The following is a 27056-nucleotide window of genomic DNA, read 5'->3' on the forward strand; positions in this document are numbered from 1 at the left end:
TATACAGACACACTTACTTTTAATTTGATCTTTATTTTAATGAAATGAAGATTTTTCCCCTGGACCTACATGCATTTAGATCAATAAAGGTGTTAGAAAAAAGGTCCTCTTTGACTTGATGACTAAACGTTTGGTAGGACTCAGCAGTTTTACTTTGATAATTGGCCACTGACTCTTTATCAAAGCAGTTTTGAATTACACGTAGCACCTCGCATTAATTAATGGTCAACAGTCAACAACCACAAACCCCGCTTACGGCTACCATGATTACAAGGTCATAATGCTGCCAGAAAAAAGTAGAAAACATTTTAAATTTTTTATCCTAAATTTTATCTTAAATAATATACTATTTATTGATTGATTAACAGTTTTCTAAAAGATTCAAATAAATTTATTTTATTATTCTTACCCACTAATTAATGTTATTATTCTTACTCATTAATTTTTTACAGGGTCATAATGTCACATTATTTAAAATAAATTTTTAAGATAAAAATTTTAAAATGGATAGCACTAATTAATAGAAAAATATTAAAACTGAAGGTTGAAAGAGTGCTAACAGAAATGACAATACATGGGAAGAGTTTATATGATAATTAATTATTTTTCAATTAATACAGTAACTCTGGTCGGATATGAAGTTATTTCTTGCTGTTAAAATCTTCTGTTTAGATTCTCATGATATTAGTGTTTTCTATGCCTATGAGTCAAGAAAGACTGCACGCAGCTACTTTTTAAACCTTCACTATTTGCAATCTTGATCACAAATTAACGACACTTTTAACTTTTCTCACTCTCCTTTCTCTCTTGCTGTGAGTGCTGATGAGTTTTGAAGATAAAGCAGCAGCCAATATGGCAGCAGGCTTAGCAATAACTAGTGAAGGCGGGCGGTATTACAACGGGAAGATGACTGTATTTGTTGTCTTGTCTTGTATTGTTGCTGCCACCGGTGGGCTTATATTCGGCTTTGATATTGGAATTTCAGGTATTTTTTTTTTCTGCTCATATATATCACCGTCATGATTTACATATAACTCATCAAGCCCCTGATGGTTTAAAACCTCTAGTTATCTTTATTCCCCAGCCAATCAAAGACCTTGAATTGGGGTTAACTTACAGGGTTCCTTACAATTGTGAATTTGTGAATTTGTATGTGATTAAGGTGGCGTGACATCAATGGAGCCATTTTTGAAGAAGTTTTTCCCGGAAGTGTACAGAAAGATGAAAGAAGACACCAAGATAAGCAATTATTGCAAGTTTGACAGCCAATTATTAGCCGCGTTCACGTCCTCTCTGTACATTTCTGGCCTCATAGCTTCCTTATTTGCCTCCACAGTCACCAGAGCCTTCGGCCGCAAGGCATCAATCCTGGTCGGCGGCACAGCATTTCTTGCTGGTTCAGCCATAGGGGGCGCTGCATTAAACATTTACATGCTGATATTTGGGCGTGTGTTGCTAGGTGTTGGGATTGGTTTTACAAACCAAGTAAGTGTTTTAACTATTTTTATTTTCAAACTGTTTGATTTGTTGAACAATTTTCAATTAGTTTTGATTTTGTTGTTTGCAGTCAGTGCCGCTATATCTCTCAGAAATGGCACCACCAAAACACAGAGGAGCATTCACCATTGGCTTCCAAGTATGTGTTGCCATTGGTGTCCTATCCGCTAATCTTCTCAATTACGGCACCCAAAAGATCAAGGGGGGCTGGGGCTGGAGAGTCTCCCTGGCAATGGCTGCTGCTCCTGCATCAATATTAACAATAGGTGGACTTTTCCTGCCCGAAACACCCAACAGCATAATCCAGCGCACCAATGACTACCAAAAGGCTGAAAAGATGCTGCAGCGTGTGCGCGGCACAGCTGATGTTCAAGCAGAACTCGATGATCTCATCAGAGCAGGCTCTGTTTCAAAAAACATTAACCACCCATTTAAGAAAATCATACAAAGAAAATACAGACCTCAGCTAGTAATGGCAATACTGATACCATTTTTTCAACAAGTGACAGGAGTCAATATCATTTCATTCTATGCTCCTGTACTCTTTAGGACCATTAAGCTAAGCGAAAATACATCATTACTGATGTCTGCACTTGTCACTGGTGGTATAGGTACAGTTTCAGCAATCTTGCCAATGATTCTAGCAGATAAACTTGGCAGGAAAGTATTGTTTCTACTTGGGGGAATACAGATGCTAGTGTCACAAGTAATGATTGGATCAATCATGTCAGCTCAACTTGGTGATCACGGAGGATTCAGCATAGGCTATGCTTACTTAATTTTAGTTCTAATTTGTGTATACAAAGCTGGGTTTGGTTTTTCATGGGGGCCATTGGGATGGTTGGTTCCAAGTGAAATTTTTCCATTGGAGATTAGATCAGCAGGGCAAAGCATTACTGTTGCAGTTGGTCTTTTGTTTACTTCCTTAGTTGCTCAAACATTTTTAGCCATGCTTTGCCATTTTAAGGCGGGGGTTTTCTTCTTCTTTGGAGGATGGCTGACAGTGATGACTACATTTGTGCACTTTTTTCTGCCTGAGACTAAAAATGTTCCAATTGAGCTGATGGATGAAGTTTGGAGAGAGCATTGGTTTTGGAGGAAATTTTTTGATGATGTTGGGGAAGAAAGTAAGATACAAGGAGCGGTATGATACAAATTTTAATGAAGGTTTGGAAGTACTTACAAGTGATTAGCTAAACTTTTAACAGTTGTGTATTTACTTCTAGTGTAGATACACCTGAAGTACTTTCAGAGAAAATCAGAAGCGACTGTTACGCCAACAGGTACTATAGTAGAGCTACTTGAAAACCGAGAATAAAACGAAGAAAATGCAGAAAGAAACTTCTTTTTGAGACATAACAATGATTACTGCTGTAGCAAATCTTGAGATCTTCCATAATTCAGTAGTGTTAAAGTTGTTATGGTATTATTGGTATTATCTCGGAATGCTTCCATATAAATTACGTGTGTCCTCTACAGCTCTTCTTGAAGCCGTTATTTGCCAATTTCAACCTGCACTCCCACAGACTTCTCAGTTCCCACCAATAATTATTCACTCTTTCAGCCATGATGCATTCTCAAAACGAATAAACAATGGTTTCTCGAGAACACTTGTAAATAAAATCTCTTTTATAAAAATATCTTAATTTTATTAAAATATTATAAAAGAAAATAAATACTTATTTGAATAGCGTGCAGAGGGAGCATTGGTTTTGTGGGGTAGTGGATGACTTGAGTTATTAAACTTAGCTTAATATGGCAAATATTTGCAGGGCAAACATCAGAGAAAAATGTTACCATTTCATTGATAATGCTTGAAAAAACGAAATGGCGAATACAAAAGTAGTTTGTATATGCATACAAATAGGGCAAGCTGTAAGATAAGATCGGCTCACTAAATTCAGCCTCTGCTGGCACAAATCCAGCCGTCAGTTATCATCTAGGATTCTCTCCTATGCATATGCTGATTGCTGAGGCTGCTCTGTGCAGTTGTTTGGCCATGTCACTGTTGCCACTTCGTTATTTTGACTACTAATGGCAAATTTTGGGGCTTTAAGCAAAATAAAAAAGACGGCACACCAACTTTGACTTGTCAATTCATCATAGTTGATTATTTTGTAAGAGATTCTGCACTTGAAAAGCTGGTGATTCTACTTGACTTCGAAAGCTCAATAACTAAATATTGGGTAACACTCGCTATTCTAATCTTTTGATAATTAGCAAGTGACTCTTCTTCCAGAGTAGTAGTACACAACACCTCAATTGATGGCTATAGGCGCAAAGCATTGATATTTCAGGGTTACGGATCCAATATTTTATACTTATAATGGATTTTGTTGATGCCGAAAAACGACCTCAATAGCTGAATTTGTTTCTTTTGAGGAATTACAATGTGAATACAAGCTCAAACGCAAGTCTGATCGCAACTTTCTATATCTGCCAACCAGAAAACAAGGTTAGGACATGCCGGTGGGGTTCTAGTGTAGACCCTCCGATGCTTAAGTCAGAAATTATGTATAAAAGGAGAAAAATGAGAATAAAGAATTATGAATGAGTTAAAGTCAAGTAATTGTCCGGTAGAGGGGCTGAACATCTTGTAGAAGCTTTGGTTGATTTTGCTAACCCTTTCACCTGATGCGCTCTTCAGTTTAAATAGACTCTTGGTCGTGTACAATTACCTCCTTAATTTCAGCCCGCTTTCTTTAGCAGTTGCAAGTGGTTGTTAGTTGGAGATGGTTTAAATAGATCGTGGCACACAAGTTCCCTATAAATTAGGCCACGTTCTCTTAACTAGCGATTTTCCATGTCAAACTAATTCTCAGGTCGGACAAGAGAATTTCAAGGTCGGATTATTTCACTTTCAGATCAGACAAATGAATTTCTCAGTCGCTCATATAGCGTTGAGATTGTATTCTTAAACTAGGTCATTCACATAGATTTTAGGTCGTACTTGTAAATCAGGTCGCCATCATAGGCTCTAGGTTGTACTTATAAGGTCAGTTCAACAACAATAAGTTCTGAATAGATTAGGATCGACTATATTTTGAGACACTACCAGAAAAATCCAACCCAAACAGATTTCCTGAAGCACTACATCTTGAATTTTCCAATGAGTTACTTAGCAGCTGCTATTTTTATCTTGACTCCATATGCTTTCACAATGATTAGTTCTTCAATATTCAACAACCCCACGCATAGATTGCCACGTGTTTTTATTTTCTTAATTTGTTTATTTATTTATCAAGGCACGTACATTAGTGAAATTTGAACCCGGACCTCGGCCCCAAAGCACACGCTGCCATGTTGCTCATAACTCCAAAGGCCATGCGTGACTAACGGTGCTGATATTAGCGTATACGGCTACAAGTCAAGAAAGACTGCACCTACTTTTAAGCCTTCGCCTTCTGCAACTAATCTTCAACACACACACACACACCGCTGTCTCTTTTCTCTTCTTTATATAAGTTGCTATGATCAGTCCTGCTGATCAGTTTTGAAGATTCAGTTTAGCTATCCGCAGTCGATATGGCAGCAGGCTTTGCAATAACTAGTGAAGGTGGGCAGTATTACAATGGGAAGATGACAGTATTTGTTGTCTTGTCTTGTATTGTTGCTGCCACTGGAGGTCTTATTTTCGGCTATGATATTGGAATTTCAGGTCTGTTTATCTACTTAAATTGTATTTCTATATCTCTTTGTTCCTCAGCTCGAAATTTATTGATTGGTTAAATTCTCCAATTTCTTCTTGTCGCTTCATTCTATCAAGCCCATCACTGATCTTGGATTAACGTATACATAGCTAGTGGAGTTTTTTAGAAAATCAAGCAAACTTTTGAAAATCTTTATCCTAGGTGCCAAGTAAAAGTGCATGTTAATTATCAAATACTTCAGCTGTCTAGTGAGTTACAATTAATATTTACTAAACACTTTAGTTTGCTTGCTTATAAAATTAGACCGAATTATAACAGTTAGAAACATATTTGAGTTTAACATACATGTTCAAAATATACAGTAAACTGATCTATATATAGTGCGTAAGTCCATCTTGTGAAATGCAGGTTTCAGGTAGGCAAAATAATAAAACGTTACAAACTTCCAAGCACTGTAAAGACAAAAATATTGTATTAGAGTTCATATATATATATATATTTTTAACAATCATTTTGTAGATAACTAGTGGCAATTAACTTGCAGAAATTAATACGCATCTCTTTGCTTGAGAATTATTAATTACAATCTTTCAAGGTATGTTATTAATTATACCATAGGAGTCAATAAATCCTTTGGTCTCACATGGCGTGCTTTGGCATGATAACTGATAGTGACGGATTTGACGAAAAATGCTATGATTAATAATAGATTGCCAATTAATTTGTGTGGACAGATTTCAATGTAACTTAAGAAGTGTTGAACTACGATGTGAAACTTTGTAATTTCAAAGCACCCAAAAGTTTGAATTTTTCTCACGTGAGTCATTGTTTTTCGTAATTAATAATGAATAAACCAAACGTTTCGAAAATATTATAGTTTAATCCTTTCTAATAACATTTTGCAGTCTTTGAGTCTTGACGAAGCCTTTCTGTATGGTTAGTAAGAGCCGATTTAAATTCTCAAACGAAACTTAAAAATTTAATTGTGTATATTTATGCTAAGGTGGAGTGACATCAATGGAGCCATTTTTGAAGAAATTCTTCCCAGAAGTGTACAGAAAAATGAAAGAAGACACTAACATTAGCAATTACTGCAAGTTTGACAGCCAACTATTAACCACCTTCACCTCCTCTCTATACATTGCTGGCCTCATAGCTTCCTTATTTGCCTCCTCAGTCACCAGAGCCTTCGGCCGCAAGGCATCAATTCTTGTCGGCGGCACAGCTTTTCTTGCTGGTTCAGCCCTCTGAGGCGCTGCATTTAACATTTACATGCTGATATTTGGGCGTGTGTTGCTTGGTGTTGGCATTGGTTTTGCAAACCAAGTAAGTGTTTGGTTATTTAATTTTTTTCCAAACATTTGATTTGCTCAACAATTTTCAATTGGTTTTAATTTGCTGGTTGCAGTCAGTGCCACTATATCTCTCGGAAATGGCACCGCCAAAAAACAGAGGAGCGTTCAACATTGGCTTCCAAGTATGTGTTGCCATTGGTGTCCTATCCGCTAATCTTCTCAATTACGGCACCCAAAAGATCAAGGGCGGCTGGGGCTGGAGAATCTCCCTGGCAATGGCTGCTGCTCCTGCTTCAATATTAACAATCGGTGCACTTTTCCTGCCAGAAACTCCCAACAGCGTAATCCAGCGCAGCAACGACCACCAAAAGGCTGAAAGGACGCTGCAGCGTGTGCGTGGCACAGCTGATGTTCAAGCAGAACTCGATGATCTCATCAGAGCAGGCTCCATTTCAAAAACCATTAACCACCCATTTAAGAAAATCATTGAAAGAAAATACAGGTCTCAGTTAGTAATGGCAATACTGATACCATTTTTCCAACAGGTGACAGGAATCAATGTCATTTCATTCTATGCTCCCGTACTCTTTAGGACAATCAAACTAAGTGAAAGTACATCACTACTCATGTCCGCAATTGTGACTGGTGGTGTAGGTACAATTTCAACAATCTTATCAATGATTCTAGCCGATAGACTTGGCCGAAAAGTATTGTTTTTAGTTGGGGGAATACAGATGCTTGTGTCACAAGTAATGATTGGATCAATCATGGCAGCTCAACTTGGTGATCACGGAGGATTCAGCACAGGCTATGCTTACTTAATTTTGGTTCTAGTTTGTGTATATACTACTGGGTTCGCTTATTCATGGGGGCCATTGGGATGGTTGGTTCCAAGTGAAATTTTTCCACTAGAGATTAGATCAGCTGGGCAGAGCATTACTGTGGCAGTCGGTCTTTTGTTTACTTTCTTGGTTGCTCAAACATTTTTAGCCATGCTTTGCCATTTTAAGGCAGGGATTTTCTTCTTCTTTGGAGGATGGGTGGCATTTATGACGACATTTGTGCACTTCTTTTTACCCGAGACTAAAAATTTGCCAATTGAGCAGATGGATAAACTGTGGGCAGAGCATTGGTTTTGGAGGAGAATAGTTGGGGAAGGAGTGGAAGACAGTAAGATACAAGAAGCACTATAATACTAGTGGCAATGGTTTTTTTTTTTTTTTAACAATCATTTTGTAGATAACTAGTGGCAATTAACTTGCAGAAATTAATACGTAACTGCAAGTCTCTTTGCTTGAGAATTATTAATTACAATCTTTCAAGGTATGTTATTAATTATACCATAGGAGTCAATGAATCCTTTAGTCTCACATGGCGTGCTGTGGCATGATAATTGATAATGACGGTGTTGAGTACATAAATGCACCAGGTCGGCTATGCTACTGGTTCCGCCCCGGCACGGATCGTTTCAGCTATATGGTACGAGCAGAACACGGGGTTAAACAGGAGCCGACCCGAGATGAATGCGACCAGGAAAACATACCGACCAGAAGTATACGCCGAGCCGATACTCATCCCCAAGAAAGCGGGAACACGATCTCACAAAATCGCGGTAGTTGCGCTTCTCCCAGAACGGTTGAAGGACACGCGAGATCCACGTTTGCCCACAATCTAACAGTTAGAGTCCCATGAGGGGCTACCACCACCCGAAAAAGGAGGGATAAGGGGCAAACGAAAAACGTGGGACAAAGGGCGGCTATAAAAGAGAAAGACATCGAAGAAGACAAGACAGAAAAAATGAAGAGAGGGAAAACGCTGCCAAATTGCAACGAGACTATTTTCTTACAGATCTCGAACAAACTTCTTGAACCCAAATTATATTGTTTTCCCGTAAACACCTTGTGCTAACTTAGGCATCGGAGGGTTTACGCCGGCAAAACCACCAGCGTCTCTGATCCATTTTTGGTGAACGCAGGTCTAGTGAGAGAAAGGAGGGTGATCCCGGCCTTAGTGGTTGAGCAACAGTCGATAACTTAAGCGTTGGTGAAAGAATCTGGTCGGTCCAAGGACGAGCAGATCCCAGCATCAACATTTTGGCGCCGTCTGTGGGGAGCTGAATAAAAAGCTACCACCAAGTTAGTAATTACCTGAGAAGTAGCGAACGATTGGATATGGATGCGTCAAGAAAGGATACTTTAAGGGAGGATAATGAAACGGTGGAAACAATCACTCTACGGGAGATTGCAAATGAAGCCCGAGAGAGGATGATGCAAGATAGACTGGAGCGGATGGAGAAACAAATGGAGACTCTCGCGGCCGTATTGTTTGAGCTGAGGGACGAGCGGAGAAGGGATTATGAAACCCCCGTGGGAAGAGATGGAGTTGGAGCAGAACCCAGTCTCCGGGGGCGTAGGGTCGGGGAAATCCCTCCACCCGCAGACCAACCTAACGGAGTGCATCCCCACCGAAGTACTGGCCGGGTCCCAGGGGAACACGTGGATGAAGGGAGAGACCAACCTCGCCCCGGACGGGTACTGGAAATAAATGGCCGAGGGGCCAGTGTTGATGAAGGAGAGCTCAGACAGCGGTTGTAGAACGTCGAGCAGGAGCGAGACCAGATAGCTGCACGTGATCCTGATCGCGCTATAGAATTGGAGGGGGAGGTGCGCAGATTGGCGCAGGTGATAGAGGAGATGCAGGGCAAGAGAAAACCCCCGAGCTGGAGGATAATGCTAGATGAAGAATCTCCGTTATCAATTGAGATCATGAGCACCATAATCCCAAGAGATTTCCGCTTCCCTGACCTCAAATACTCCGGGCGAAGTGACCCGTTGGTGCACATTGAGCGTTTCAACGACATGACGGGTGTGCAGGGGCTGACACCAGCTCAGAGATGCAGGGTGTTCCTGTTGACACTAGAGGGACGAGCCCGAGAATGGTACCGCAAGCTGCCCCGAGGAGGAATAAAGGGGTATGAGCAGATGTGCCAGGAGTTGGCCGAGCAGTTCCGAGGGGCGGTGGCCCCAGAGGATGACATGATGAAGCAGGAGGAGCATGAATCCCTTCGCGATTTCGTAAAACGATATCACCGAGCCGTGCTGGATTTGGGAGCTTTTAATCACCCGCAGGCGTTGAGGGGATTAAAAGAAGGTGTAAGAATCGGCCGATTGTGGTATAACTTAAGAAGCCCCCTCGTACAGAATTACTCGTTGGGGTATGAGCAAGCGAAACGAGATATAGAAATCGAAGAGGAAAAATCAGCAAGAATTAAGAGTGAACAGCTGGAAGAGCTGAGGCGAAGAGAACGGAGAGCCCCGAAAGGGAGCGGGTCGGGAAAGCGAACTGGAGAATCTTCGGGGATGGGCGGAATATCAGCTCGGTCTCGCCCTTACCCCATAGCTCAGAGAGCACAACAGTTCCAACATAGCCGGGCTCAACCTCGGCGCCCCCCGATCCCAGAGCGGCAACGAGAATTCAAGCAGGTGACTGCCCACCCTTACCACCGCACTCCCAGAGAGGTAAACGCGACCAATTACAGGTCTGGCCGACCAGAGCAGTTACCGGTTATACCAGCCCGAAGTGACGTCCATGATAGCCGAGCAGTTCAGTTGGTTGACCAGAGCGCGGCATATAGACGATATACTCCTTTAAAAATCTCCATGGAGGAACTATATGAAAGGATCGAGGGACGAGGACTGCTGTATACTCCGGCCCCTATAACGAAACCCGCTCACCGGCGTGATAAGAGCAGGTTCTGTAAATTCCACAACACTCACGGTCATACTATCAGCCAATGCCGTGACCTAAGGATTCAGGTGGAGGATTTGGTGAGGAACCAATACTTGGAGGAGTACGTAGATGGAGTGTTCCCCGTCAGTGAGTCGCAATATGCACAGGATGAAGGAGTTGAAAGGGGTTTGGAACAAGAACAGCCGACTATCCAAGTTATAGCAGGAGGGCCAACATTGGCCGGGGATTCAAACAGGGCACGGAAGAACTATGGGAGATACGCCCTGATTAGCAAAGAAGTGCTTTTCAATTTGCCAGCAGCCAAGAGGGCAAAAGTGCGGCAAGTTCCTATTATGTGGACAGAGGACGACGAATAAGGCATTTTATACCCTCACGAGGATGCGCTGGTGATTAAAGCATTGGTGGCCAGTACAGAATTGCGGCGAATACTGGTAGATACGGGCAGCTCAGTAGACATTCTGTTTAAGTCGGCCTTAGATGATATGGGGATTTCAGATTTAAAGCTGGAGCGAACGAATACATCCTTGAAGGGATTTGGAGGGGGACAGTTAACTCCCATGGGGGTCATTGAACTCCCGATTACTGTAAGGACAAAGCCACTTGAAAGAACGATGATACTGGACTTTGTAGTGGTAGAGGAAAGAAGTCCTTACCAGATGATATTGGGGAGACCGTTCATGAGGATAAGCCAATGTGTAATGTCAACGCATTATCTGGCGCTGAAGTACAGAATAAATGGAGTTGTGGGTGTAGTAAAGGGCGACCAGAGAATGGCCAGGAGCTGCTATGCTACAGCGGCCAAGGAAACGCTGCAAGTTACCTCTCTAGATAACCGAGGGGATTTAAAAAATGGTCGTCAGGAACCGGTTGAGAAGCTGGAGGAAGTTGTTGTAAGCAGGAGTGACCCTAGCAGAGTTGTTAAGGTCGGATCAGAATTGGGTAGAGAAATAAAGACAGAGCTGGTGAAGTGTCTACAATCCCATGCAGACATATTTGCTTGGTCTCATGAGGATATTCCAGGTATTGACCACGGGATAGCTTGTCACAAGCTGGCGGTCAAGAGAGGGGCAAAGCCAGTGAGGCAGAAAAGGAGGTGCTTCAACCATGAAAGGTACGAAGCCATAATGCCGAAGTGGAAAAGCTGCTGAAAGCAGGATTTATAAGGGAAGCTAAGTACCCGGAGTGGATTTCCAATGTGGTATTGGTAAAGAAGGCCAATGGGAAGTGGAGATTGTGTGTAGACTTCACGGACCTCAATAAGGCATGCCCGAAGGACAGCTTTCCCCTACCAAAAATAGATCAGCTGGTGGACTCAACCGCGGGTCATAGTCTGCTCAGTTTCATGGATGCCTTCTCCGGATACAACCAGATACCCATGAACGAGCAGGATGAGGAAAGCACCACATTTATAACTAACATGGGTTTGTTTTGTTACAGGGTGATGCCCTTTGGCCTGAAAAATGCAGGAGCTACCTATCAAAGGTTAGTGAACAAGGTCTTCAAACCATTGATCGGTCGCACTATGGAAGTATATGTGGACGATATGATCACCAAGTCAAGAGAACCGAAAGACCATGTGAAGCACTTGGAAGAGACTTTCGAATTGCTGAGGAGGTACAAAATGAAGCTGAACCTGGAGAAATGTGCATTTGGGGTCAGCTCGGGTAAATTTTTGGGATACCTGGTGAGCCATCGAGGTATTGAAGCCAACCCAGAAAAGATACGGGCGGTGATAGAAATGAGGTTCCCACGAACAGTTAAAGAGGTGCAAAGCCTTACGGGGAAGTTGGCAGCGTTGAACCGATTCATTTCGCGAGCCACTGATAAATGTCACCCTTTCTTCCAAGTCATAAAGAAAAGGAAGAAGATGGAATGGACACCGGAATGCGAGGGGACATTTGGACAGCTGAAGGAATATCTAGCCCACGCCTCGTTACTATCAACTCCGAGAGAGGGTGACCAGCTGCTCTTATACTTGGCAATCTCTAAGCAGGCTACCAGCCCGGTCTTAGTCAGGGAAGTAAAAGGGAAGCAACACCCGGTATACTACACAAGCAAGGCCCTGGTGGATGCAGAAACCAGATATCCACTAATGGAGAAGTGGGCGCTGGCTTTGATAACGGCAGCACGCAAACTCCGACCATACTTCCAAGCCCACCAGATCGTTGTGATGACTGACCAGCCACTTCGGCAAGTACTTCAAAAACCAGATGCGTCTGGTCGGTTAGTAAAATGGTCCGTGGAGCTGAGCAAATTTGACCTGTCCTACAGGCCCCGAGGAGCAATCAAGGCCCAAGCTCTGGTAGATTTTATGGTGGACCGTGTTGAACCGGGGGAAGAGGTCCAAAAGGAACAACCGGTAGAGCACGAGGATTCAAAGGAGATATGGCTGGTAATGGTTGACGGATCATGTAGTGAGCAAGGATCCGGAGCAGGAGTTGTAATACGGAGCCCAGAGGGAACCGAGGTAACATACGCGGTGAAGTTCGAATTTCAGCTCACAAACAACCAAGCCGAGTATGAAGCCTTTATCACCGGGCTCGGACTTGCACACGCTCTCAGAGCAGAGAGAGTAGAAATTCGAGCAGATTCCCAATTGGTGTGTAATCAGCTCAATGATCAGTTTCAAGCGAGGGGAGAGAAGATGGGTCTTTATTTGAAGAAGGCGAAGCAGATGGTTGGGCTTTTCCAAGCAGTGGAGGTAAAGCAGATATCCCGGAATGAGAATTTCCGAGCCGATATGCTGGCTAGGATGGCAGCCATCGCAGATCCAAAATTACCGAAGTCAGTTCCACTAGAGGTAAGGACCTCACCGAGTATTGAGGAAGAAGCAGAGGTGATGAGTGTAAATATTGGAGAATCCTAGATGGACCCGATTCGCGCATATGTCCGCGATGGAGTTTTACCGGAAGACAAAAGGCAAGCAAGAAAGTTAAAATGCCGAGCAGCGAGGTACACGTTACTAGATGGAGTGCTATACCGCCGAGGGTTCACCTTACCCCTTTTGAGATGTTTGGATGATGAGGAGGCGGATTATGTGCTGAGAGAGATTCATGAGGGAATATGCGGCAATCACTCGGGAGCAAGAACTTTAGCCTTCAAGGCACTCCGGCAAGGATACTTCTGGCCAACCATGCACCAGGATGCCAAAAGGATGGCCAAGAATTGTAAAACATGCCAAAGCTTCTCCGAGGTTCCTGCACAACCACCGGAGAAACTGACGGCTATGACATCCCCATGGCCTTTCGCTCAATGGGGAATCGACTTGATTGGTCCGTTACCAAAGGGACGAGGAGCGGCGACACATGCAATCGTGGCAATAGACTACTTCACCAAGTGGGTGGAAGTAGGAGTCCTCAGCCAGATCACAGAGAGGAAGACAACATATTTTATTTGGAAAAACATCATCTGCAGATATGGGATCCCCTACGCCATCATTACAGACAATGGGAGGCAATTTGACAACGGCAACTTCAGGAAATTTTGCCGAAACCTGGGGGTGGACCTGAAGTTTTGCACCCCCGCACACCCCCAGGCAAACGGGCAAGTGGAAGCAGCCAACAAGGTGATAAATAAGCTCCTAAAGACTAGATTGGGGGAGAAGAAGAGAGCTTGGGTTGACGAGCTACCAGGGGTACTGTGGGCCTACAGGACAACTCACAAAACCGCCACAGGAGAAACACCGTTCGCTTTAGCTTTTGGTCATGAGGCGGTAATCCCAGCAGAGATTGAAGTGGGGACACATAGAACGGAACATTTCGTTGAGGAGCAAAATGACGAGCAGATCTGCTTAAGCCTAGACCTGCTAGAGGAGAAAAGGGAAGGGGCCTCGCAGAAAGTGGCCCAATGTCAGCAAAGGGTCATGCGTTATTACAACAAGAATGTACGCGTGAGGCAGTTCCGAGCAGGAGATTGGGTACTTAGGAAGGTGAACCAGAACATCAGGAATCCTAACCATGGCGCTCTTGGCCCAAAGTGGGAAGGCCCATACCGAGTGATACGAGCCACTGGACCAGGAGCATATAAATTAGCGTGCCAAGACGGACGAGACGTGAAGAGATCATGGAACGCCGAACACCTGAAGAAGTACTTCCAGTAAGCAAAATGCTCTATTAAATCCTCATTCTGGCAAGTTATTTCTGTTACAATGCCTAATGGCCTGTCGCACATGCATATATTCTATGTTTTTGTAATACATTCAAATTTCAATAAAGATGAATTCAGCATGAAATCCCCCTGCTAGCAAGATCAATAAAAATTTCACTAAGACAAGTGCCACTTCTGCTCGGTCAACGAAGACCAGCAGCTAAAGCTTCAAAATTTCTACTAAGGCAACAAAGTGCCTGCTTCTGCTCGGTCAACGGAGACCAGCAGCTAAAGCTTTAAAATTTCTACTAAGGCAACAAAGTGCCTGTTTCTGCTCGGTCAACGAATGACCAGCAGCTAAAGCTACGAACACTCTCCTAGGGCAAGTGCCTACTTCTGCTCGGTCAACGAAGACCAGCAGCTAAATTCTCGAAAGTTCACTAAGGCAAGTGCCTACTTCTGCTCGGTCAATGAAGACCAGCAGCTAAAGCTTCAAAATTTCTACTAAGGCAACAAAGTGCCTGTTTCTGCTCGGTCAACGAATGACCAGCAGCTAAAGCTACGAACACTCTCCTAGGGCAAGTGCCTACTTCTGCTCGGTCAACGAAGACCAGCAGCTAAATTCTCGAAAGTTCACTAAGGCAAGTGCCTACTTCTGCTCGGTCAACGAAGACCAGCAGCTAAAGCTTCAAAATTTCTACTAAGGCAACAAAGTGCCTGCTTCTGCTCGGTCAACGAAAGACCAGCAGCTAAAGCTACGAAAACTCTACTAAGGCAGGTGCCTACTTCTGCTCGGTCCACGAATGACCAGCAGCTAAAGTTACGAAGATTCTACCAAGGCAAGTAAGTGCCTACTTCTGCTCGGTCAACGCAAGACCAGCAGCTAACTCTACAAGAAATCTACTAAAGCAAATGCCTACTTCGGCTCGGTCAACGAAGGACCAGCAATTAATCCTACGAAAATTTTACTAAGATACAATCGATGAGCAAAAACCGGACAAGAAAGCAAATAAAGAGCATTTAAAAATCTTTTTATAAATGTTCAATTGTTTACAAAACAAATGCAAATCTAGAGTCTATACAAAAATAGGCTCAAAGCTTAGCAGAGTCAACGGCTCCAGCGGCTGAAGGATCAGCGAGCCCGGGAAATGAGGGATCAGCAACATCAGGAGGTGGGAAATCAGCAATACCGGGAGGAGGAGGCATGGACCCTTGACCCACTTCGAAAGTGCGTCCCCCAGCATCCCCCTCTTCCACCCCATCCAAATGAACCTCCACCCGATCCTGCTCACCCTGCTCCTTATCTCCCTGGCCGGCCCCAGCCATATATCTCTCCACCCCAGTCTCCAGCTTGCTCATATCGAGCTCGGGGTATTCTTCCGTGAGCACAGACATGATGCACTTATAGCTGAAAGCAACCCCGGAGTCATACTCAGCATCCAGCCGATCATCCACATCAGCGGATTTGCCTTTCTCTTCAGCCAGCTGGTCACTCAGGGATTTGATCTCTCCCTCAAGGGCGGTCCTCAGAGTATCTCTCTCACTTTGAGTAGCCTGAAGATCGGACTTCAGATCACTCAACTCGCCCTCAAGCTTGTAGGAAGTGGACTCAGCAACCGCAACTTTCTCCTCCAGCTCCGTAATCTGCTTGTTCAGCTCGGCTAGTTTCTCCTTGGAGCGGTCAGCAGATTCAGCTTTCCTTTTCAACTCCTGATTGTCAGCTTGAAGCTTCTTCTCATGACGCGCGGACCCGGTCTTGTAGCACGAGACCATTGTGGCCAGCCTGAAGGAGACTCTCTGAACAGAAGCAGCCAACTCGGAGAGGCTCATGCTCTCGATGTCCTTCACCATCTTAGGCCCAACCGATTTTTTATAATCCTTCTGATATGGACTCAGGTAATCACCTTGATCCCGAGATGGGAGAGGAGAAGATCGGTCCCCAGATTGCAAGCTAATCTCAGGACTCTTGTCAGAGGTTTTCTCCCCACCACTCTTACGAGGTGGAGGAGGAGGCAGAGCAGGAACAGGCGCCTTGGAAGGACCGACGGTAGGTTTCTTCGAAGGTGGAGGAGGGTTGCTGGAGCTGCTCGGGGCCCGACCACGCTTCCTGCTCATCGCGCTGAGGATCTTGTTATCCATTCCAGCGGCTATATCCACTAAGCCCGAACCGACCAAGTTTGTTGGAGACAGGAGGTCTTGGCAAGTAGAAGCGTTCACCAGAGCAGTTTCCACCTGAAGCAAGGGTCGATCTTCAAGTCCCCCGACCAAACCCCATGACTCTGAAATAACAAACAAGGTTAAAGAACCCAATAAGTGGCAGTTCGAAAAAGAGTACAGGCAAAAAATGAACGACCTGGGGTGACAAACTGCGTTAGTAGGTAAAGATCACCACCCAACGAACGAAGTGCTGAACACCATTTTCCCCCAGCAAAGAAGAATTTGTTCTTCCAATTCTTGCACGAAGAGGGGAAACTGGTGATTGGCTTTCTCTTTGCAGAACTGGACATGAAGTAGTACCAGCCCGCCTCCCTTGGGCTACTCCGCAGCTGATACAAATGCTTCACTTCAACAAGGGAAGGCTCCTTCAACTCGCACCTCTCCCACAACACAAACATAGCTGATAGAACCCTCCACCCGTTTGGGTGTAGCTGACCTGGGGCCAGGTGCATACCTCCCAGTATCTTGGCAAAATAACGCTGAAGGGGCAGCCGAGCTCCTAATTTAAAACTCTCTAGGTGCATCGTCACATACCCCCGTGGAGGCCGACTAGGAACGTCACCCTTCCCAGGGACTACAAGAAGAACATCGTTGGGGATGTTGTAGAGATTCCTAAGTTTAAATAGATCGGTGGGGGTGGTGGCACAAGCCATGAAATCAATAGGGTAGGAATCAGCCTCCACCCTATGGCCTAGGTTCCTTTTCTGAGCAGGTCTGTTCGGTCCGGAACTGCTCCCCTCACCATCACTAACTCCTTCAGGGACCCCAACCCCACCAGAACTGTGAGTCTCACCAGAGCCCGACGCAGGTCCACCTCTATTCCCTACAAGCTCTAGTTCGGGGGAAGGAGAGATAACCAAAGGGCGTGGGTATTCAAGGGTATCCCTGCCATGGGAAGGACCTACACTACTGAAGGGGCCTAAGTAATCAGTGGGTATTGGCACATTGAGGCCTAAGTCCCCTGACTCTTCATCACCCTCATCAACAATTAACTTCCTCTTCCGATTTGACATACCGAAATCCCCAAAAGAAAACAGAGAAAACTCGAGTATATGGACACAAAGAAGGCAACACAGAACCCAATCAACAACAACCAGAGGAAAAGGTTAAAGACTATACCTGGAATAGACTGACACTGATAGCGCTGCCGTGACAGAGAAAACACCTGGCGAATGGATACTCCGGACGCTGGAAGTGTGAGCAAAGTTCAAAGAAAATTTGGTTGACGGCGGAGAAACGAATAGCAAGATAATGATGACTCCAGTCTAGGGATTTGAAACGAAAAGGGGGAAATGGAAGCATTTAAGTGATGGGATATGCCAGCTCACCCCCCCATATATCGAGGACGGATAGCCCGTCGTTTCAAATTTCAAATACGAAGAGTCTGGAGATGCCACGTCACCAACCGTTACAAGAGGCCAGGTTAGAAGTAAGCCCAGATATGCTATGGGCAGGTTCACTTAGGCCCACGCTCAGGTCGGAGTCTCCTCAGTAGAGAAATGGTACATCAGGTCAGGCCCGTCTCAATAAAAAGAGGATCAGATGAGAAGCTCCCCGGGCTGGTGAGATTTGACCATCAGTTTCTACTCTTAACTCATTTCACTCGCCAGACCAGAAACTGGGAGACTGGTGTTGAGTACATAAATGCACCAGGTCGGCCATGCTACTGGTTCCGCCCCGGCACGGATCGTTTCAGCTATATGGTACGAGCAGAACACGGGGTTAAACAGGAGCCGACCCGAGATGAATGCGACCAGGAAAACATACCGACCAGAAGTATACGCCGAGCCGATACTCATCCCCAGGAAAGCGGGAACACGATCTCACAAAATCGCGGTAGTTGCGCTTCTCCCAGAACGGTTGAAGGACACGCGAGATCCACGTTTGCCCACAATCTAACAGTTAGAGTCCCATGAGGGGCTACCACCACCCGAAAAAGGAGGGATAAGGGGCAAACGAAAAACGTGGGACAAAGGGCGGCTATAAAAGAGAAAGACATCGAAGAAGACAAGACAGAAAAAATGAAGAGAGGGAAAACGCTGCCAAATTGCAACGAGACTATTTTGTTACAGATCTCGAACAAACTTCTTGAACCCAAATTATATTGTTTTCCCGTAAACACCTTGTGCTAACTTAGGCATCGGAGGGTTTACGCCGGCAAAACCACCGGCGTCTCTGATCCATTTTTGGTGAACGCAGGTCTAGTGAGAGAAAGGAGGGTGATCCCGGCCTTAGTGGTTCGAGCAACAGTCGATAACTTAAGCGTTGGTGAAAGAATCTGGTCGGTCCAAGGACGAGCAGATCCCAGCATCAACAGACGGATTTGACGAAAAATGCTATGACTAATAATAGATTGCCAATTAATTTGTGTGGACAGATTTCAATGTAACTTAATTAGTGTTGAACTACGATGTGAAACTTTACAAAGCAACCAAACGTTTTGGTTTTTACTAGTCTTTCTCACGTGAGTCATTGTTTTTCATAATTAATATTGAATAAACCAAACGTCTCGAAAATATTATAGTTTATGTGAACATAGCTCATTATGTAGAAGTGAAGAGGAAGAATCAGCCTGGTGTTAAGCCTCGTATCAAGAATGTCAAGTTACCAGCTGTCATTAGTGACATGTCAGAAGATCCAAGTCAACAACAGTTAACAGCCTAACTAACTTCATAATGCATACTCTGTATTTAGGTTATATGTGAGCTGAGTGAGATTTCGTTTTAATAATTAGTTAGTGAGCAATCAGTTAGAGTATGTAAAGCATGTATAAATAGTTACATATTCCATATTGTTGTTATGTACAAAATATCAGTTCATTAATGAAATAAGAAATTTTCCTCTGTTTTCGCAGTTGCCAAACGGCAACGCTTTATCAATTTTACAATTTCTTCATGGTATCATAGTCAAATCATGGCAACCTCAGGCAATCTAAATACAATAGCTGCAAATCAAACAATTTTTTCTTTCATCACACCGATCAAATTAGATAGATCTAACTACATGCTTTGGAAAAATCAAGTCCTGGCCTCCATTAGAGGAAATCGACTTGAAGGATATATTAATGCAGAAAAGATAGCACCAAATCGATTTATAGCACTGTCAAGCTTTGCTGGAGTAGCTGTTGGATCTTCTCAACAGATCGAGAATCCTGAATACACAATTTGGAGATCTCAAGATCAAACATTACTCAGCTGTCTTCTTAGTTCAGTAACCAAAGATATTCTCAGTCTTGTTTACTCATGTAATACTTCATTTGATGTATGGAAAACATTAGAGAAAAAGGTTTGGTGTACAATCTGAGGCTAGAGTTCTTCAACTTAAGTATGAGATGAGTGTCTTAAGAAAAGAATCACTAAGTATTGAAGAATATTGCTTTAAAATGAAACAAGTTACAGACAAATTGGCATGTGCTGGTAGTCCTGTATTAGATAAAGATATGTTGCAACAAATTCTCAATGGTCTAGGAGCTGGCTATTTGGATTTAGCTACTTTTATCACAGCAAGCAAGTTGGATTATGATGATGCTTATGCTTTATTACTCACTCATGAAGCTAGACTTGAACAAAGTCAAAGTGAAAAACACATGTTTAATGCAAACTATGCTAATGTGTCTAACTGGAATAATAATAGTATCATGAATGCATACTATGCACAAATAAAAGGTCAAGCTAGGAGAGGAGGATATGCAAGAGGTGTCCAGGGCAATTATAATAGTCATTCAGGTGGTAGAAATGGCATGTTTAATGGTAGAAAAATGTTTTTAAACTCTCATCCAAGAGGTTTTTCTGCTGGAACTGGTCATTTTGGTAATCATGGAAGAAATCAAATGATGATGGGAAGTAACAGATTTGGTTCTTTAGGAAGTGGCTCATTTGGAAGTACTGGTTTTTCTGGTACTGGTAATTTGCCTTCTTTTGAATCACAAGCATCCAACAGTGATGATTCCTTGAATACATGTCAGATTTGTTTCAAGGCAGGGCATACAGCTGCTGAATGTTGGCACAGATTTGAAGAAAATACACACCTCAGCCACCAAGACAATTTTAGAGAGGAAAATGTTCAAAATCTACTTACATAACTAACTATGAACCTGCTTACATGCCTTACTATTCAACAAATGATGATCCATGGCCTGCCAATAGTACTGGATTACAAATGTTACATTCTAGACATTCTTGTGTATCTGACTATTCTGGTATACCCTGAGCTGGAGCTGCTTTTGCTGCACATTGTGAAGGACCTGCAGATGAAGGCTGGTACGTGGACAGTGGTGCTACTCATCATCTGACCAACAGCATGGGAAATCTAAATATCAGAGATGAGTTTAGTGGTAATGATAATCCTTCATTATTGGTAATGGTGAAGGATTATCAATAACTCATATTGGTGATTCCTATTTTTCATTCAAAGGCTCAAAATCTCAACCTGCAGATACACACATTGCACTTAAAGATATTTTGCTTGTTCCCTCTATCACAAAGAACCTAATAAGCATTTCCAAACTTACCACTGACAATAACATTTCTGTTGAATTTCTTGGATCATTTTGTGTTGTGAAGGATTTGCTGAAGGGACAAGTTCTAATGCAAGGCATTGTTGAAAAAGGATTGTATAAACTGCTGGTCAAACTTGTGTCTTCCACCAAGAATTATGAGTCATCATCTTTTCTGTCTCATAGTCAAGCCAATAAACCTCTGTCAATGTTATCATTCTGTCATCTTGCTTCTCATATGTCATTTGTAGAGTTCATAAATAATCCAAACATTTGTTTACAGAATGGTATTGATGTATGTTCTGATAAGCCCAATAAAATAGCTCTTTTACACAGAAGATTTGGTCATCCGAATTCTCAAAGTTTATTACATTTACTCAAACTTCATCATGCTGATAAGTTCTCTATGAATATGGTTAAACAAGCAACACAACATTTATGTGAAGTATGTCAGTTGGGTAAAATACACAAACTACATTTCGCTATTACAGAAATCAAAACCAAATCAGCACTTGAGCTTATACACACTGATCTTTGGGGTCCCTCACCAGTTTTTTCAAGAGAAGGCTTTAGATATTATATTAGCTTTGTTGACAATTTCACTAGATATACTTGGATCTACCCATTGAAATTGAAATCAAAAGCTTTAGAAGTCTTTAAGCTGTACAAGTTGCAAGTTGAAAACTAGTTCCAAACAACCATTAAGATACTGCAATTTGACTGGGGAGGAGAATACAGATCATTCACTGAATTTTTAAATCAGTGTGGCATTTTATTTAGGCATTCTTGTCCACATACTCATCATTAGAATGGCTTGGTTGAGAAAAAGCACAGACAAGTGGTAGAATTGGGTCTTACATTGTTAGCTCAAGCCAAACTTCCTTTGAATTTTTGGTGGGATTCTTTCCATGCTTCAGTTCATCATATCAATAGGTTACCAACTTCAGCTCTTAAAATGTTAACACCATATGAAAAACTTTTCAAACATAAAACTGATTATAAGATGCTAAAATGTTTTGGTTGTTCTTGCTATCCATACTTGAGAGATTACAATAAGCATAAGTTTGATTATCACACAAGTAAATACATATTCATTGGTTATAGCCCTGCTCACAAAGGATATAAATGCCTGCATCATTCTGGTCGTATATACACAGCAAGGCATGTCATATTTGATGAAAATGCATTTTCTTTCTCTTCAAATCCTAATTTCAATCCTGAAAGCAAAACACAACCAATATCCAGCTATACTTTGTCTCTTCATCAAGTTTTTCATTTGTCCACTCTTCCTATTGTGTCAAATCCTTGTGATAGCAGTTTTGAATCCTGTCCTCCAGTATGTTCCAACAGCACAGAACTGTTTCCACCAGCAGATCACTTCCAAGCAAATGAGGCTACACAACTTCAAACACCAAATCTTAATCCTGCTCTTGAATCTATTCATGATCAAAACTCACTAAACACTTCTGATCTTACTCCAATTCTATTACCATCTCAACCTCAAATAACCTCAAACAGTATTCAACCTTTACAAAACAATCATCCCATTATCACAAGAGGAAAAACAGGTATTTTTAAGCCAAAAATGTATACTGCAGTGTTAGTTCACAAAGAGCCAAATTCAGTTGATGAAGCCTTACAAGATACAAACTGGTTTACAGCTATGGAAAGTGAATATGATGCACTAATAATAAATGGTACTTGGTCTTTAGTACCAAAGACAGAAAATCAAAAAATTATTTGGAATAAGTGGGTGTACGGGATAAAATATAGTACTAATGGCAGTATAGCTAAGTATAAGGCTCGGTTGGTGGCAAAAGGGTTTCAACAAATTGAGGGTGTGAATTATTTTGAGACCTTTAGTCCAGTGGTGAAGCCAGCAACAGTTAGAGTAGTTCTTAGTCTTGCAGTGATGAATCAATGGATAGTTAGAAAAGTGGATGTCAACAATGCATTCTTAAATGGTGAATTGTTAGAAGAGGTTTTTATGCAACAACCTGAAGGCTTTGTTGATAAAAGTAAACCTAACTATGTTTGGAAATTACACAAAGCATTATTTGGTCTTCAGCAAGCACCTAGAGCTTGGTTTGAAAAGCTCAGAGGATGTCTTCTGCAATGGGGTTTCAGAAATTCCAAATCTGATTCTTCTTTATTCTTAAGAAGAACTAAATTATCACTCATTATGGTGTTGATATATGTTGATGATATACTAGTTACATGACCTAACAATGGAGAATTGGACAACTTTATTCGATAGTTCAGTTCTGTTTTTGCATTGAAATACTTAGGAAAATTGTCTTATTTCCTTGGTATAGAAGTACTGTATGATCAGGACTGCATTTATTTGTCTCAGAAGAAGTATATTAGAGATTTGCTTGCTAAAGTGGATATGCTTGATTGTAAAGGAGTGATAACACCAATGTGCAGTGGCAAGGACTCAAAGTTGTAGAAGATAGTTAAAGGAGAATTGGTTACTACATTGAAGATGCTACTCATTATAGAAGCATTGTAGGTGGTCTCCAATACCTGATCTTGACAAGACCAGAAATTGCTTATTTTGTTCATAAGCTGAGTCAATATGTGTCTGCACCAACTCTACAACATCTTATGGCCTGCAAAAGGGTTCTTAAATATCTAAAGGAGACACAGGATTATCGCTTAAAGTTTGTTAAGGATGGTGATCTGAAAATTACTTCATTTACTGTTGCAGATTGGGGAAGTGACTTGGATGATAGAAAATCAATTGGAGCTTATTGTGTGTATCTTGGAAATAATCTGATCTCATAGTCTTCAAAGAAACAAACAGTAGTCACTAAGTCTTCAGCTGAGAGTGAATATAGAGCACTAGCTTCAGCTGCTTCAGAAATAGCCTGGTTAAAATCCTTGTTTCTGGAAATGGGAGTATACTGTGTAAAGAGACCAACAATATGGTGGGATAACATGAGTGCAATAGAACTAGCAAAGAATCATGTGTTCCACTCAAGAACTAAACACATTGAGATTGATGTTCATTTTATTCGAGATAAAGTGTTAGCTGGTGACCTCAAAATATGTTATGTCCCAAGTGAAGATCAGATTGCAAATATCCTAACCAAGCGCTTATCTTCTCCTCAATTTAACTACTTAAGGGACAAACTCAATGTCTTTCCATGTCCTTTGAGTTTGAGGGGGGCTGTGAAGATAGCTCATTATGCAGAAGTGAAGAAGAAGAATCAACTTGGTGTTAAGCCTCGTATCAAGAATGTCAAGTTACCAGCTGTCATTAGTACCACGTCATAAGATCCAAGTCAGCAGCAGTTAACAGCCTAACTAACTTCATAATGCATACTCTGTATTTGGGTTATGTGTGAGTTGAGTGAGATTTCGTTTTAATAATTAGTTAGTGAGCAATCAATTAGAGTATGTAAAGCATGTATAAATGGCTACATATTCCAAATTGTTATTATGTACAAAATATCAGTTCATTAATGAAATAAAAAATTTTCCTCTGTTTTCTCAGTTGCCAAACGGCAACACTTTATCAATTTTACAATTTCTTCAGTTTAATCGTTTCTAATAACATTTTGCAGTCTTTGAGTCTTGACTAAGCTTTTATGTACGGTTAGTAAGAGCCGATTTAAATTTTCACACGAAACTTAAAAATTTATTTGTGTATATTTATGTTAAGGTGGAGTGACATCAATGGAGCCATTTTTGAAGAAATTCTTCCCAAGAGTGTACAGAAAAATGAAAGAAGACACCAACATTAGCAATTACTGCAATTTTGACAGCCAACTATTGACCACCTTCACGTCCTCTCTATACATTGCTGGCCTTATTGCTTCCTTATTTGCCTCCTCTGTCACCAGAGCCTTCGGCCGCAAGGCATCAATTCTTGTCGGCGGCACAGCTTTTCTTGCTGGTTCAGCCCTCGGAGGCGCTGCATTTAACATCTACATGCTGATATTTGGGCGTGTGTTGCTTGGTGTTGGCATTGGTTTTGCAAACCAAGTAAGTGTTTGGTTATTTTATTTCTTCCAAACATTTGATTTGCTCAACAATTTTCAATTGGTTTTTATTTGTTGGTTGCAGTCAGTGCCACTATATCTCTCAGAAATGGCACCACCAAAAAACAGAGGAGCATTCAACATTGGCTTCCAAGTAAGTGTTGGCATTGGTGTTCTATCCGATAATCTTCTCAATTACGGCACCGAAAAGATCAATGGCGGCTGGGGCTGGAGAATCTCCCTGGCAATGGCTGCTGCTCCTGCTTCAATACTAACAATAGGTGCACTTTTCCTGCCAGAAACACCCAACACATAATCCAGCCCAGCAATGACCACCAAAAGGCTGAAAGGATGCTGCATCGTGTGCGTGGCACAGCTGATGTTCAAGCAGAACTCGATGATCTCATCAGAGCAAGCTCTATTTCAAAAACCAGCAACCACCCATTTAAGAAAATCATTGAAAGAAAATACAGGCCTCAGTTCGTAATGGCAATACCGATACCATTTTTCTAACAGGTGACAGGAATCAATGTCATTTCATTCTCTGCTCCCGTACTTTAAGGCCGGGATTTTCTTCTTCTTTGGAGGATGTGTTGCATTTATGACGACATTTGTGCACTTCTTTTTACCAGAGACTAAAAATTTGCCAATTGAGCAGATGGATAAACTGTGGGGAGAGCAAACTGTGGGGAGAGCATTGGTTTTGGAGGAGAATAGTTTGGGAAGTAGTGGAAGACAGTAAGATACAAGAAGCACTATAATACTTGTAATGGATCCCAGGAAACAATAAACTCGTCAGTTTTTCCAAAAGCTGGCTAGCTGCTTTTTCTTCTTGCTCTGATAGTGAAGCCAAATAAAACTCCAAGCTCTGATATTAATTCTTCAAAATATGTGTAACAACCCCACATGCTACCGTAATAATATTTTATTTCGGATCATAATGTTCCATGTTGATCATATGGTGATGCTGATATTATTGTCTACGCCTACATAATTCAAGAGAGAGAGATTGTAAAGCCTAAAATTTGTTTCATTTTTTTTATGTATGTATTTTATAATAGAGTATTTTATATTTATTATATGTAAGTAAATGATTAATGTTTGTTAAGTGGAGAAATTGGTGGAGTGGAGTACTGATATTGAATGATTAATGTTTGTAAAGTGGAGAAATTGGTGGAGTAGAGTAATGATGTTAAATGATTGATGTTTGTTAAGTGGAGAAATTGGTGGAGTAGAGTAATGATGTTGAATGATTAATGTTTGGTAAGTGGAGAAATTAGGATTGGGTAATTATGCTAAATGATTAAGTTTGGTTGTATTTTTATTTTCTTTGTGTGGCTTGCGGGTGTGCCTTGATGTTGCATCTCATTTGCATTTAAAATTTTTTTCAAGAAGTGTTTGAGCAAAAGCTTTAAGTTTCAAAGGTGTAGTCTGGAGTGAAATTCTTCTTAGAGAGGTAAGTATTTATAATCTTTTAGATTTATAAATTTATGTGTGATTATAGGTTATTAATTGAATGGTTTTGTGTACATTATCCTAAAAACTGTGAACAGTGCAGATTCAATGTTATATAGTTGCTGTTTTCGTTAAACTTCATGCATAAAACTTCATAGGTTATTAAACTAGACATCTTTATCCTTCTATCCATATGTTTATTATCCAAAAAATCATTGCATATTAATTGTTTTGATTTTTCAAAGTTGGAATACTAGTACTGGAAATTTTCAATTTTCAGCAGCAATCCTCAATTCTATAATTTATTTTGTAATCCAAATAGCTTCCGAAAATTTCTGGAAAATTTTATTACTATATATCTACATGTCTAGTTTTTTTGTATATAATTTCTTAATTTTTGGATTTATATGAAAATCATTAAAAATCATAGAGCTGGGCTGATGCAATCTTGGAAACTGCTTTCCAGAATTTCAAGGGGGCGATATTGAAGCTAATTTTAATTAATTTTTCATTAGAAAATGCTTTACAAATTTTAATTCTGATTCCATATTGTCTCCTCTGATGATCAAAACTTGAATCACTATTTTTGAACACATATAACTAAAAATAAGAATTTTTGAATCAA

At 41.6% G+C, this 27056-nt stretch overlaps 1 protein-coding gene and 1 pseudogene across 1 annotated transcript; both read left to right on the top strand.

The window, feature by feature from the left end:
* Nucleotides 1-712: 712 nt before the first annotated feature.
* On the top strand, nucleotides 713-2923 carry LOC102619352 (hexose carrier protein HEX6-like). Its single transcript, XM_006490099.3, has 3 exons — nucleotides 713-985; nucleotides 1163-1485; nucleotides 1568-2923. Exons 1-3 carry the CDS (start codon nucleotides 823-825, stop codon nucleotides 2645-2647), a joined length of 1566 nt encoding a protein of 521 aa, XP_006490162.2. The 5' UTR covers nucleotides 713-822; the 3' UTR covers nucleotides 2648-2923.
* A 1859-nt stretch (nucleotides 2924-4782) lies between these two features.
* On the top strand, nucleotides 4783-7780 carry LOC102609058 (hexose carrier protein HEX6-like; annotated as a pseudogene).
* Nucleotides 7781-27056: the final 19276 nt, after the last annotated feature.

The sequence above is a fragment of the Citrus sinensis genome, chromosome 9, assembly GCF_022201045.2.
Source record: "Citrus sinensis cultivar Valencia sweet orange chromosome 9, DVS_A1.0, whole genome shotgun sequence".
NCBI classification, from domain to species: domain Eukaryota; kingdom Viridiplantae; phylum Streptophyta; class Magnoliopsida; order Sapindales; family Rutaceae; genus Citrus; species Citrus sinensis.

What these genes read in the sequence shown, in the direction of transcription:
- LOC102619352 (XM_006490099.3), top strand. Translation starts at nt 823, where the DNA reads ATGAGTTTTGAAGATAAAGCAGCAGCCAATATGGCAGCAGGCTTAGCA. An exon ending in CTTTGATATTGGAATTTCAG is followed by an intron (nt 986 to 1,162) that starts GTATTTTTTTTT and finishes TATGTGATTAAG; the next exon opens with GTGGCGTGACATCAATGGAG. An exon ending in GGATTGGTTTTACAAACCAA is followed by an intron (nt 1,486 to 1,567) that starts GTAAGTGTTTTA and finishes TGTTGTTTGCAG; the next exon opens with TCAGTGCCGCTATATCTCTC.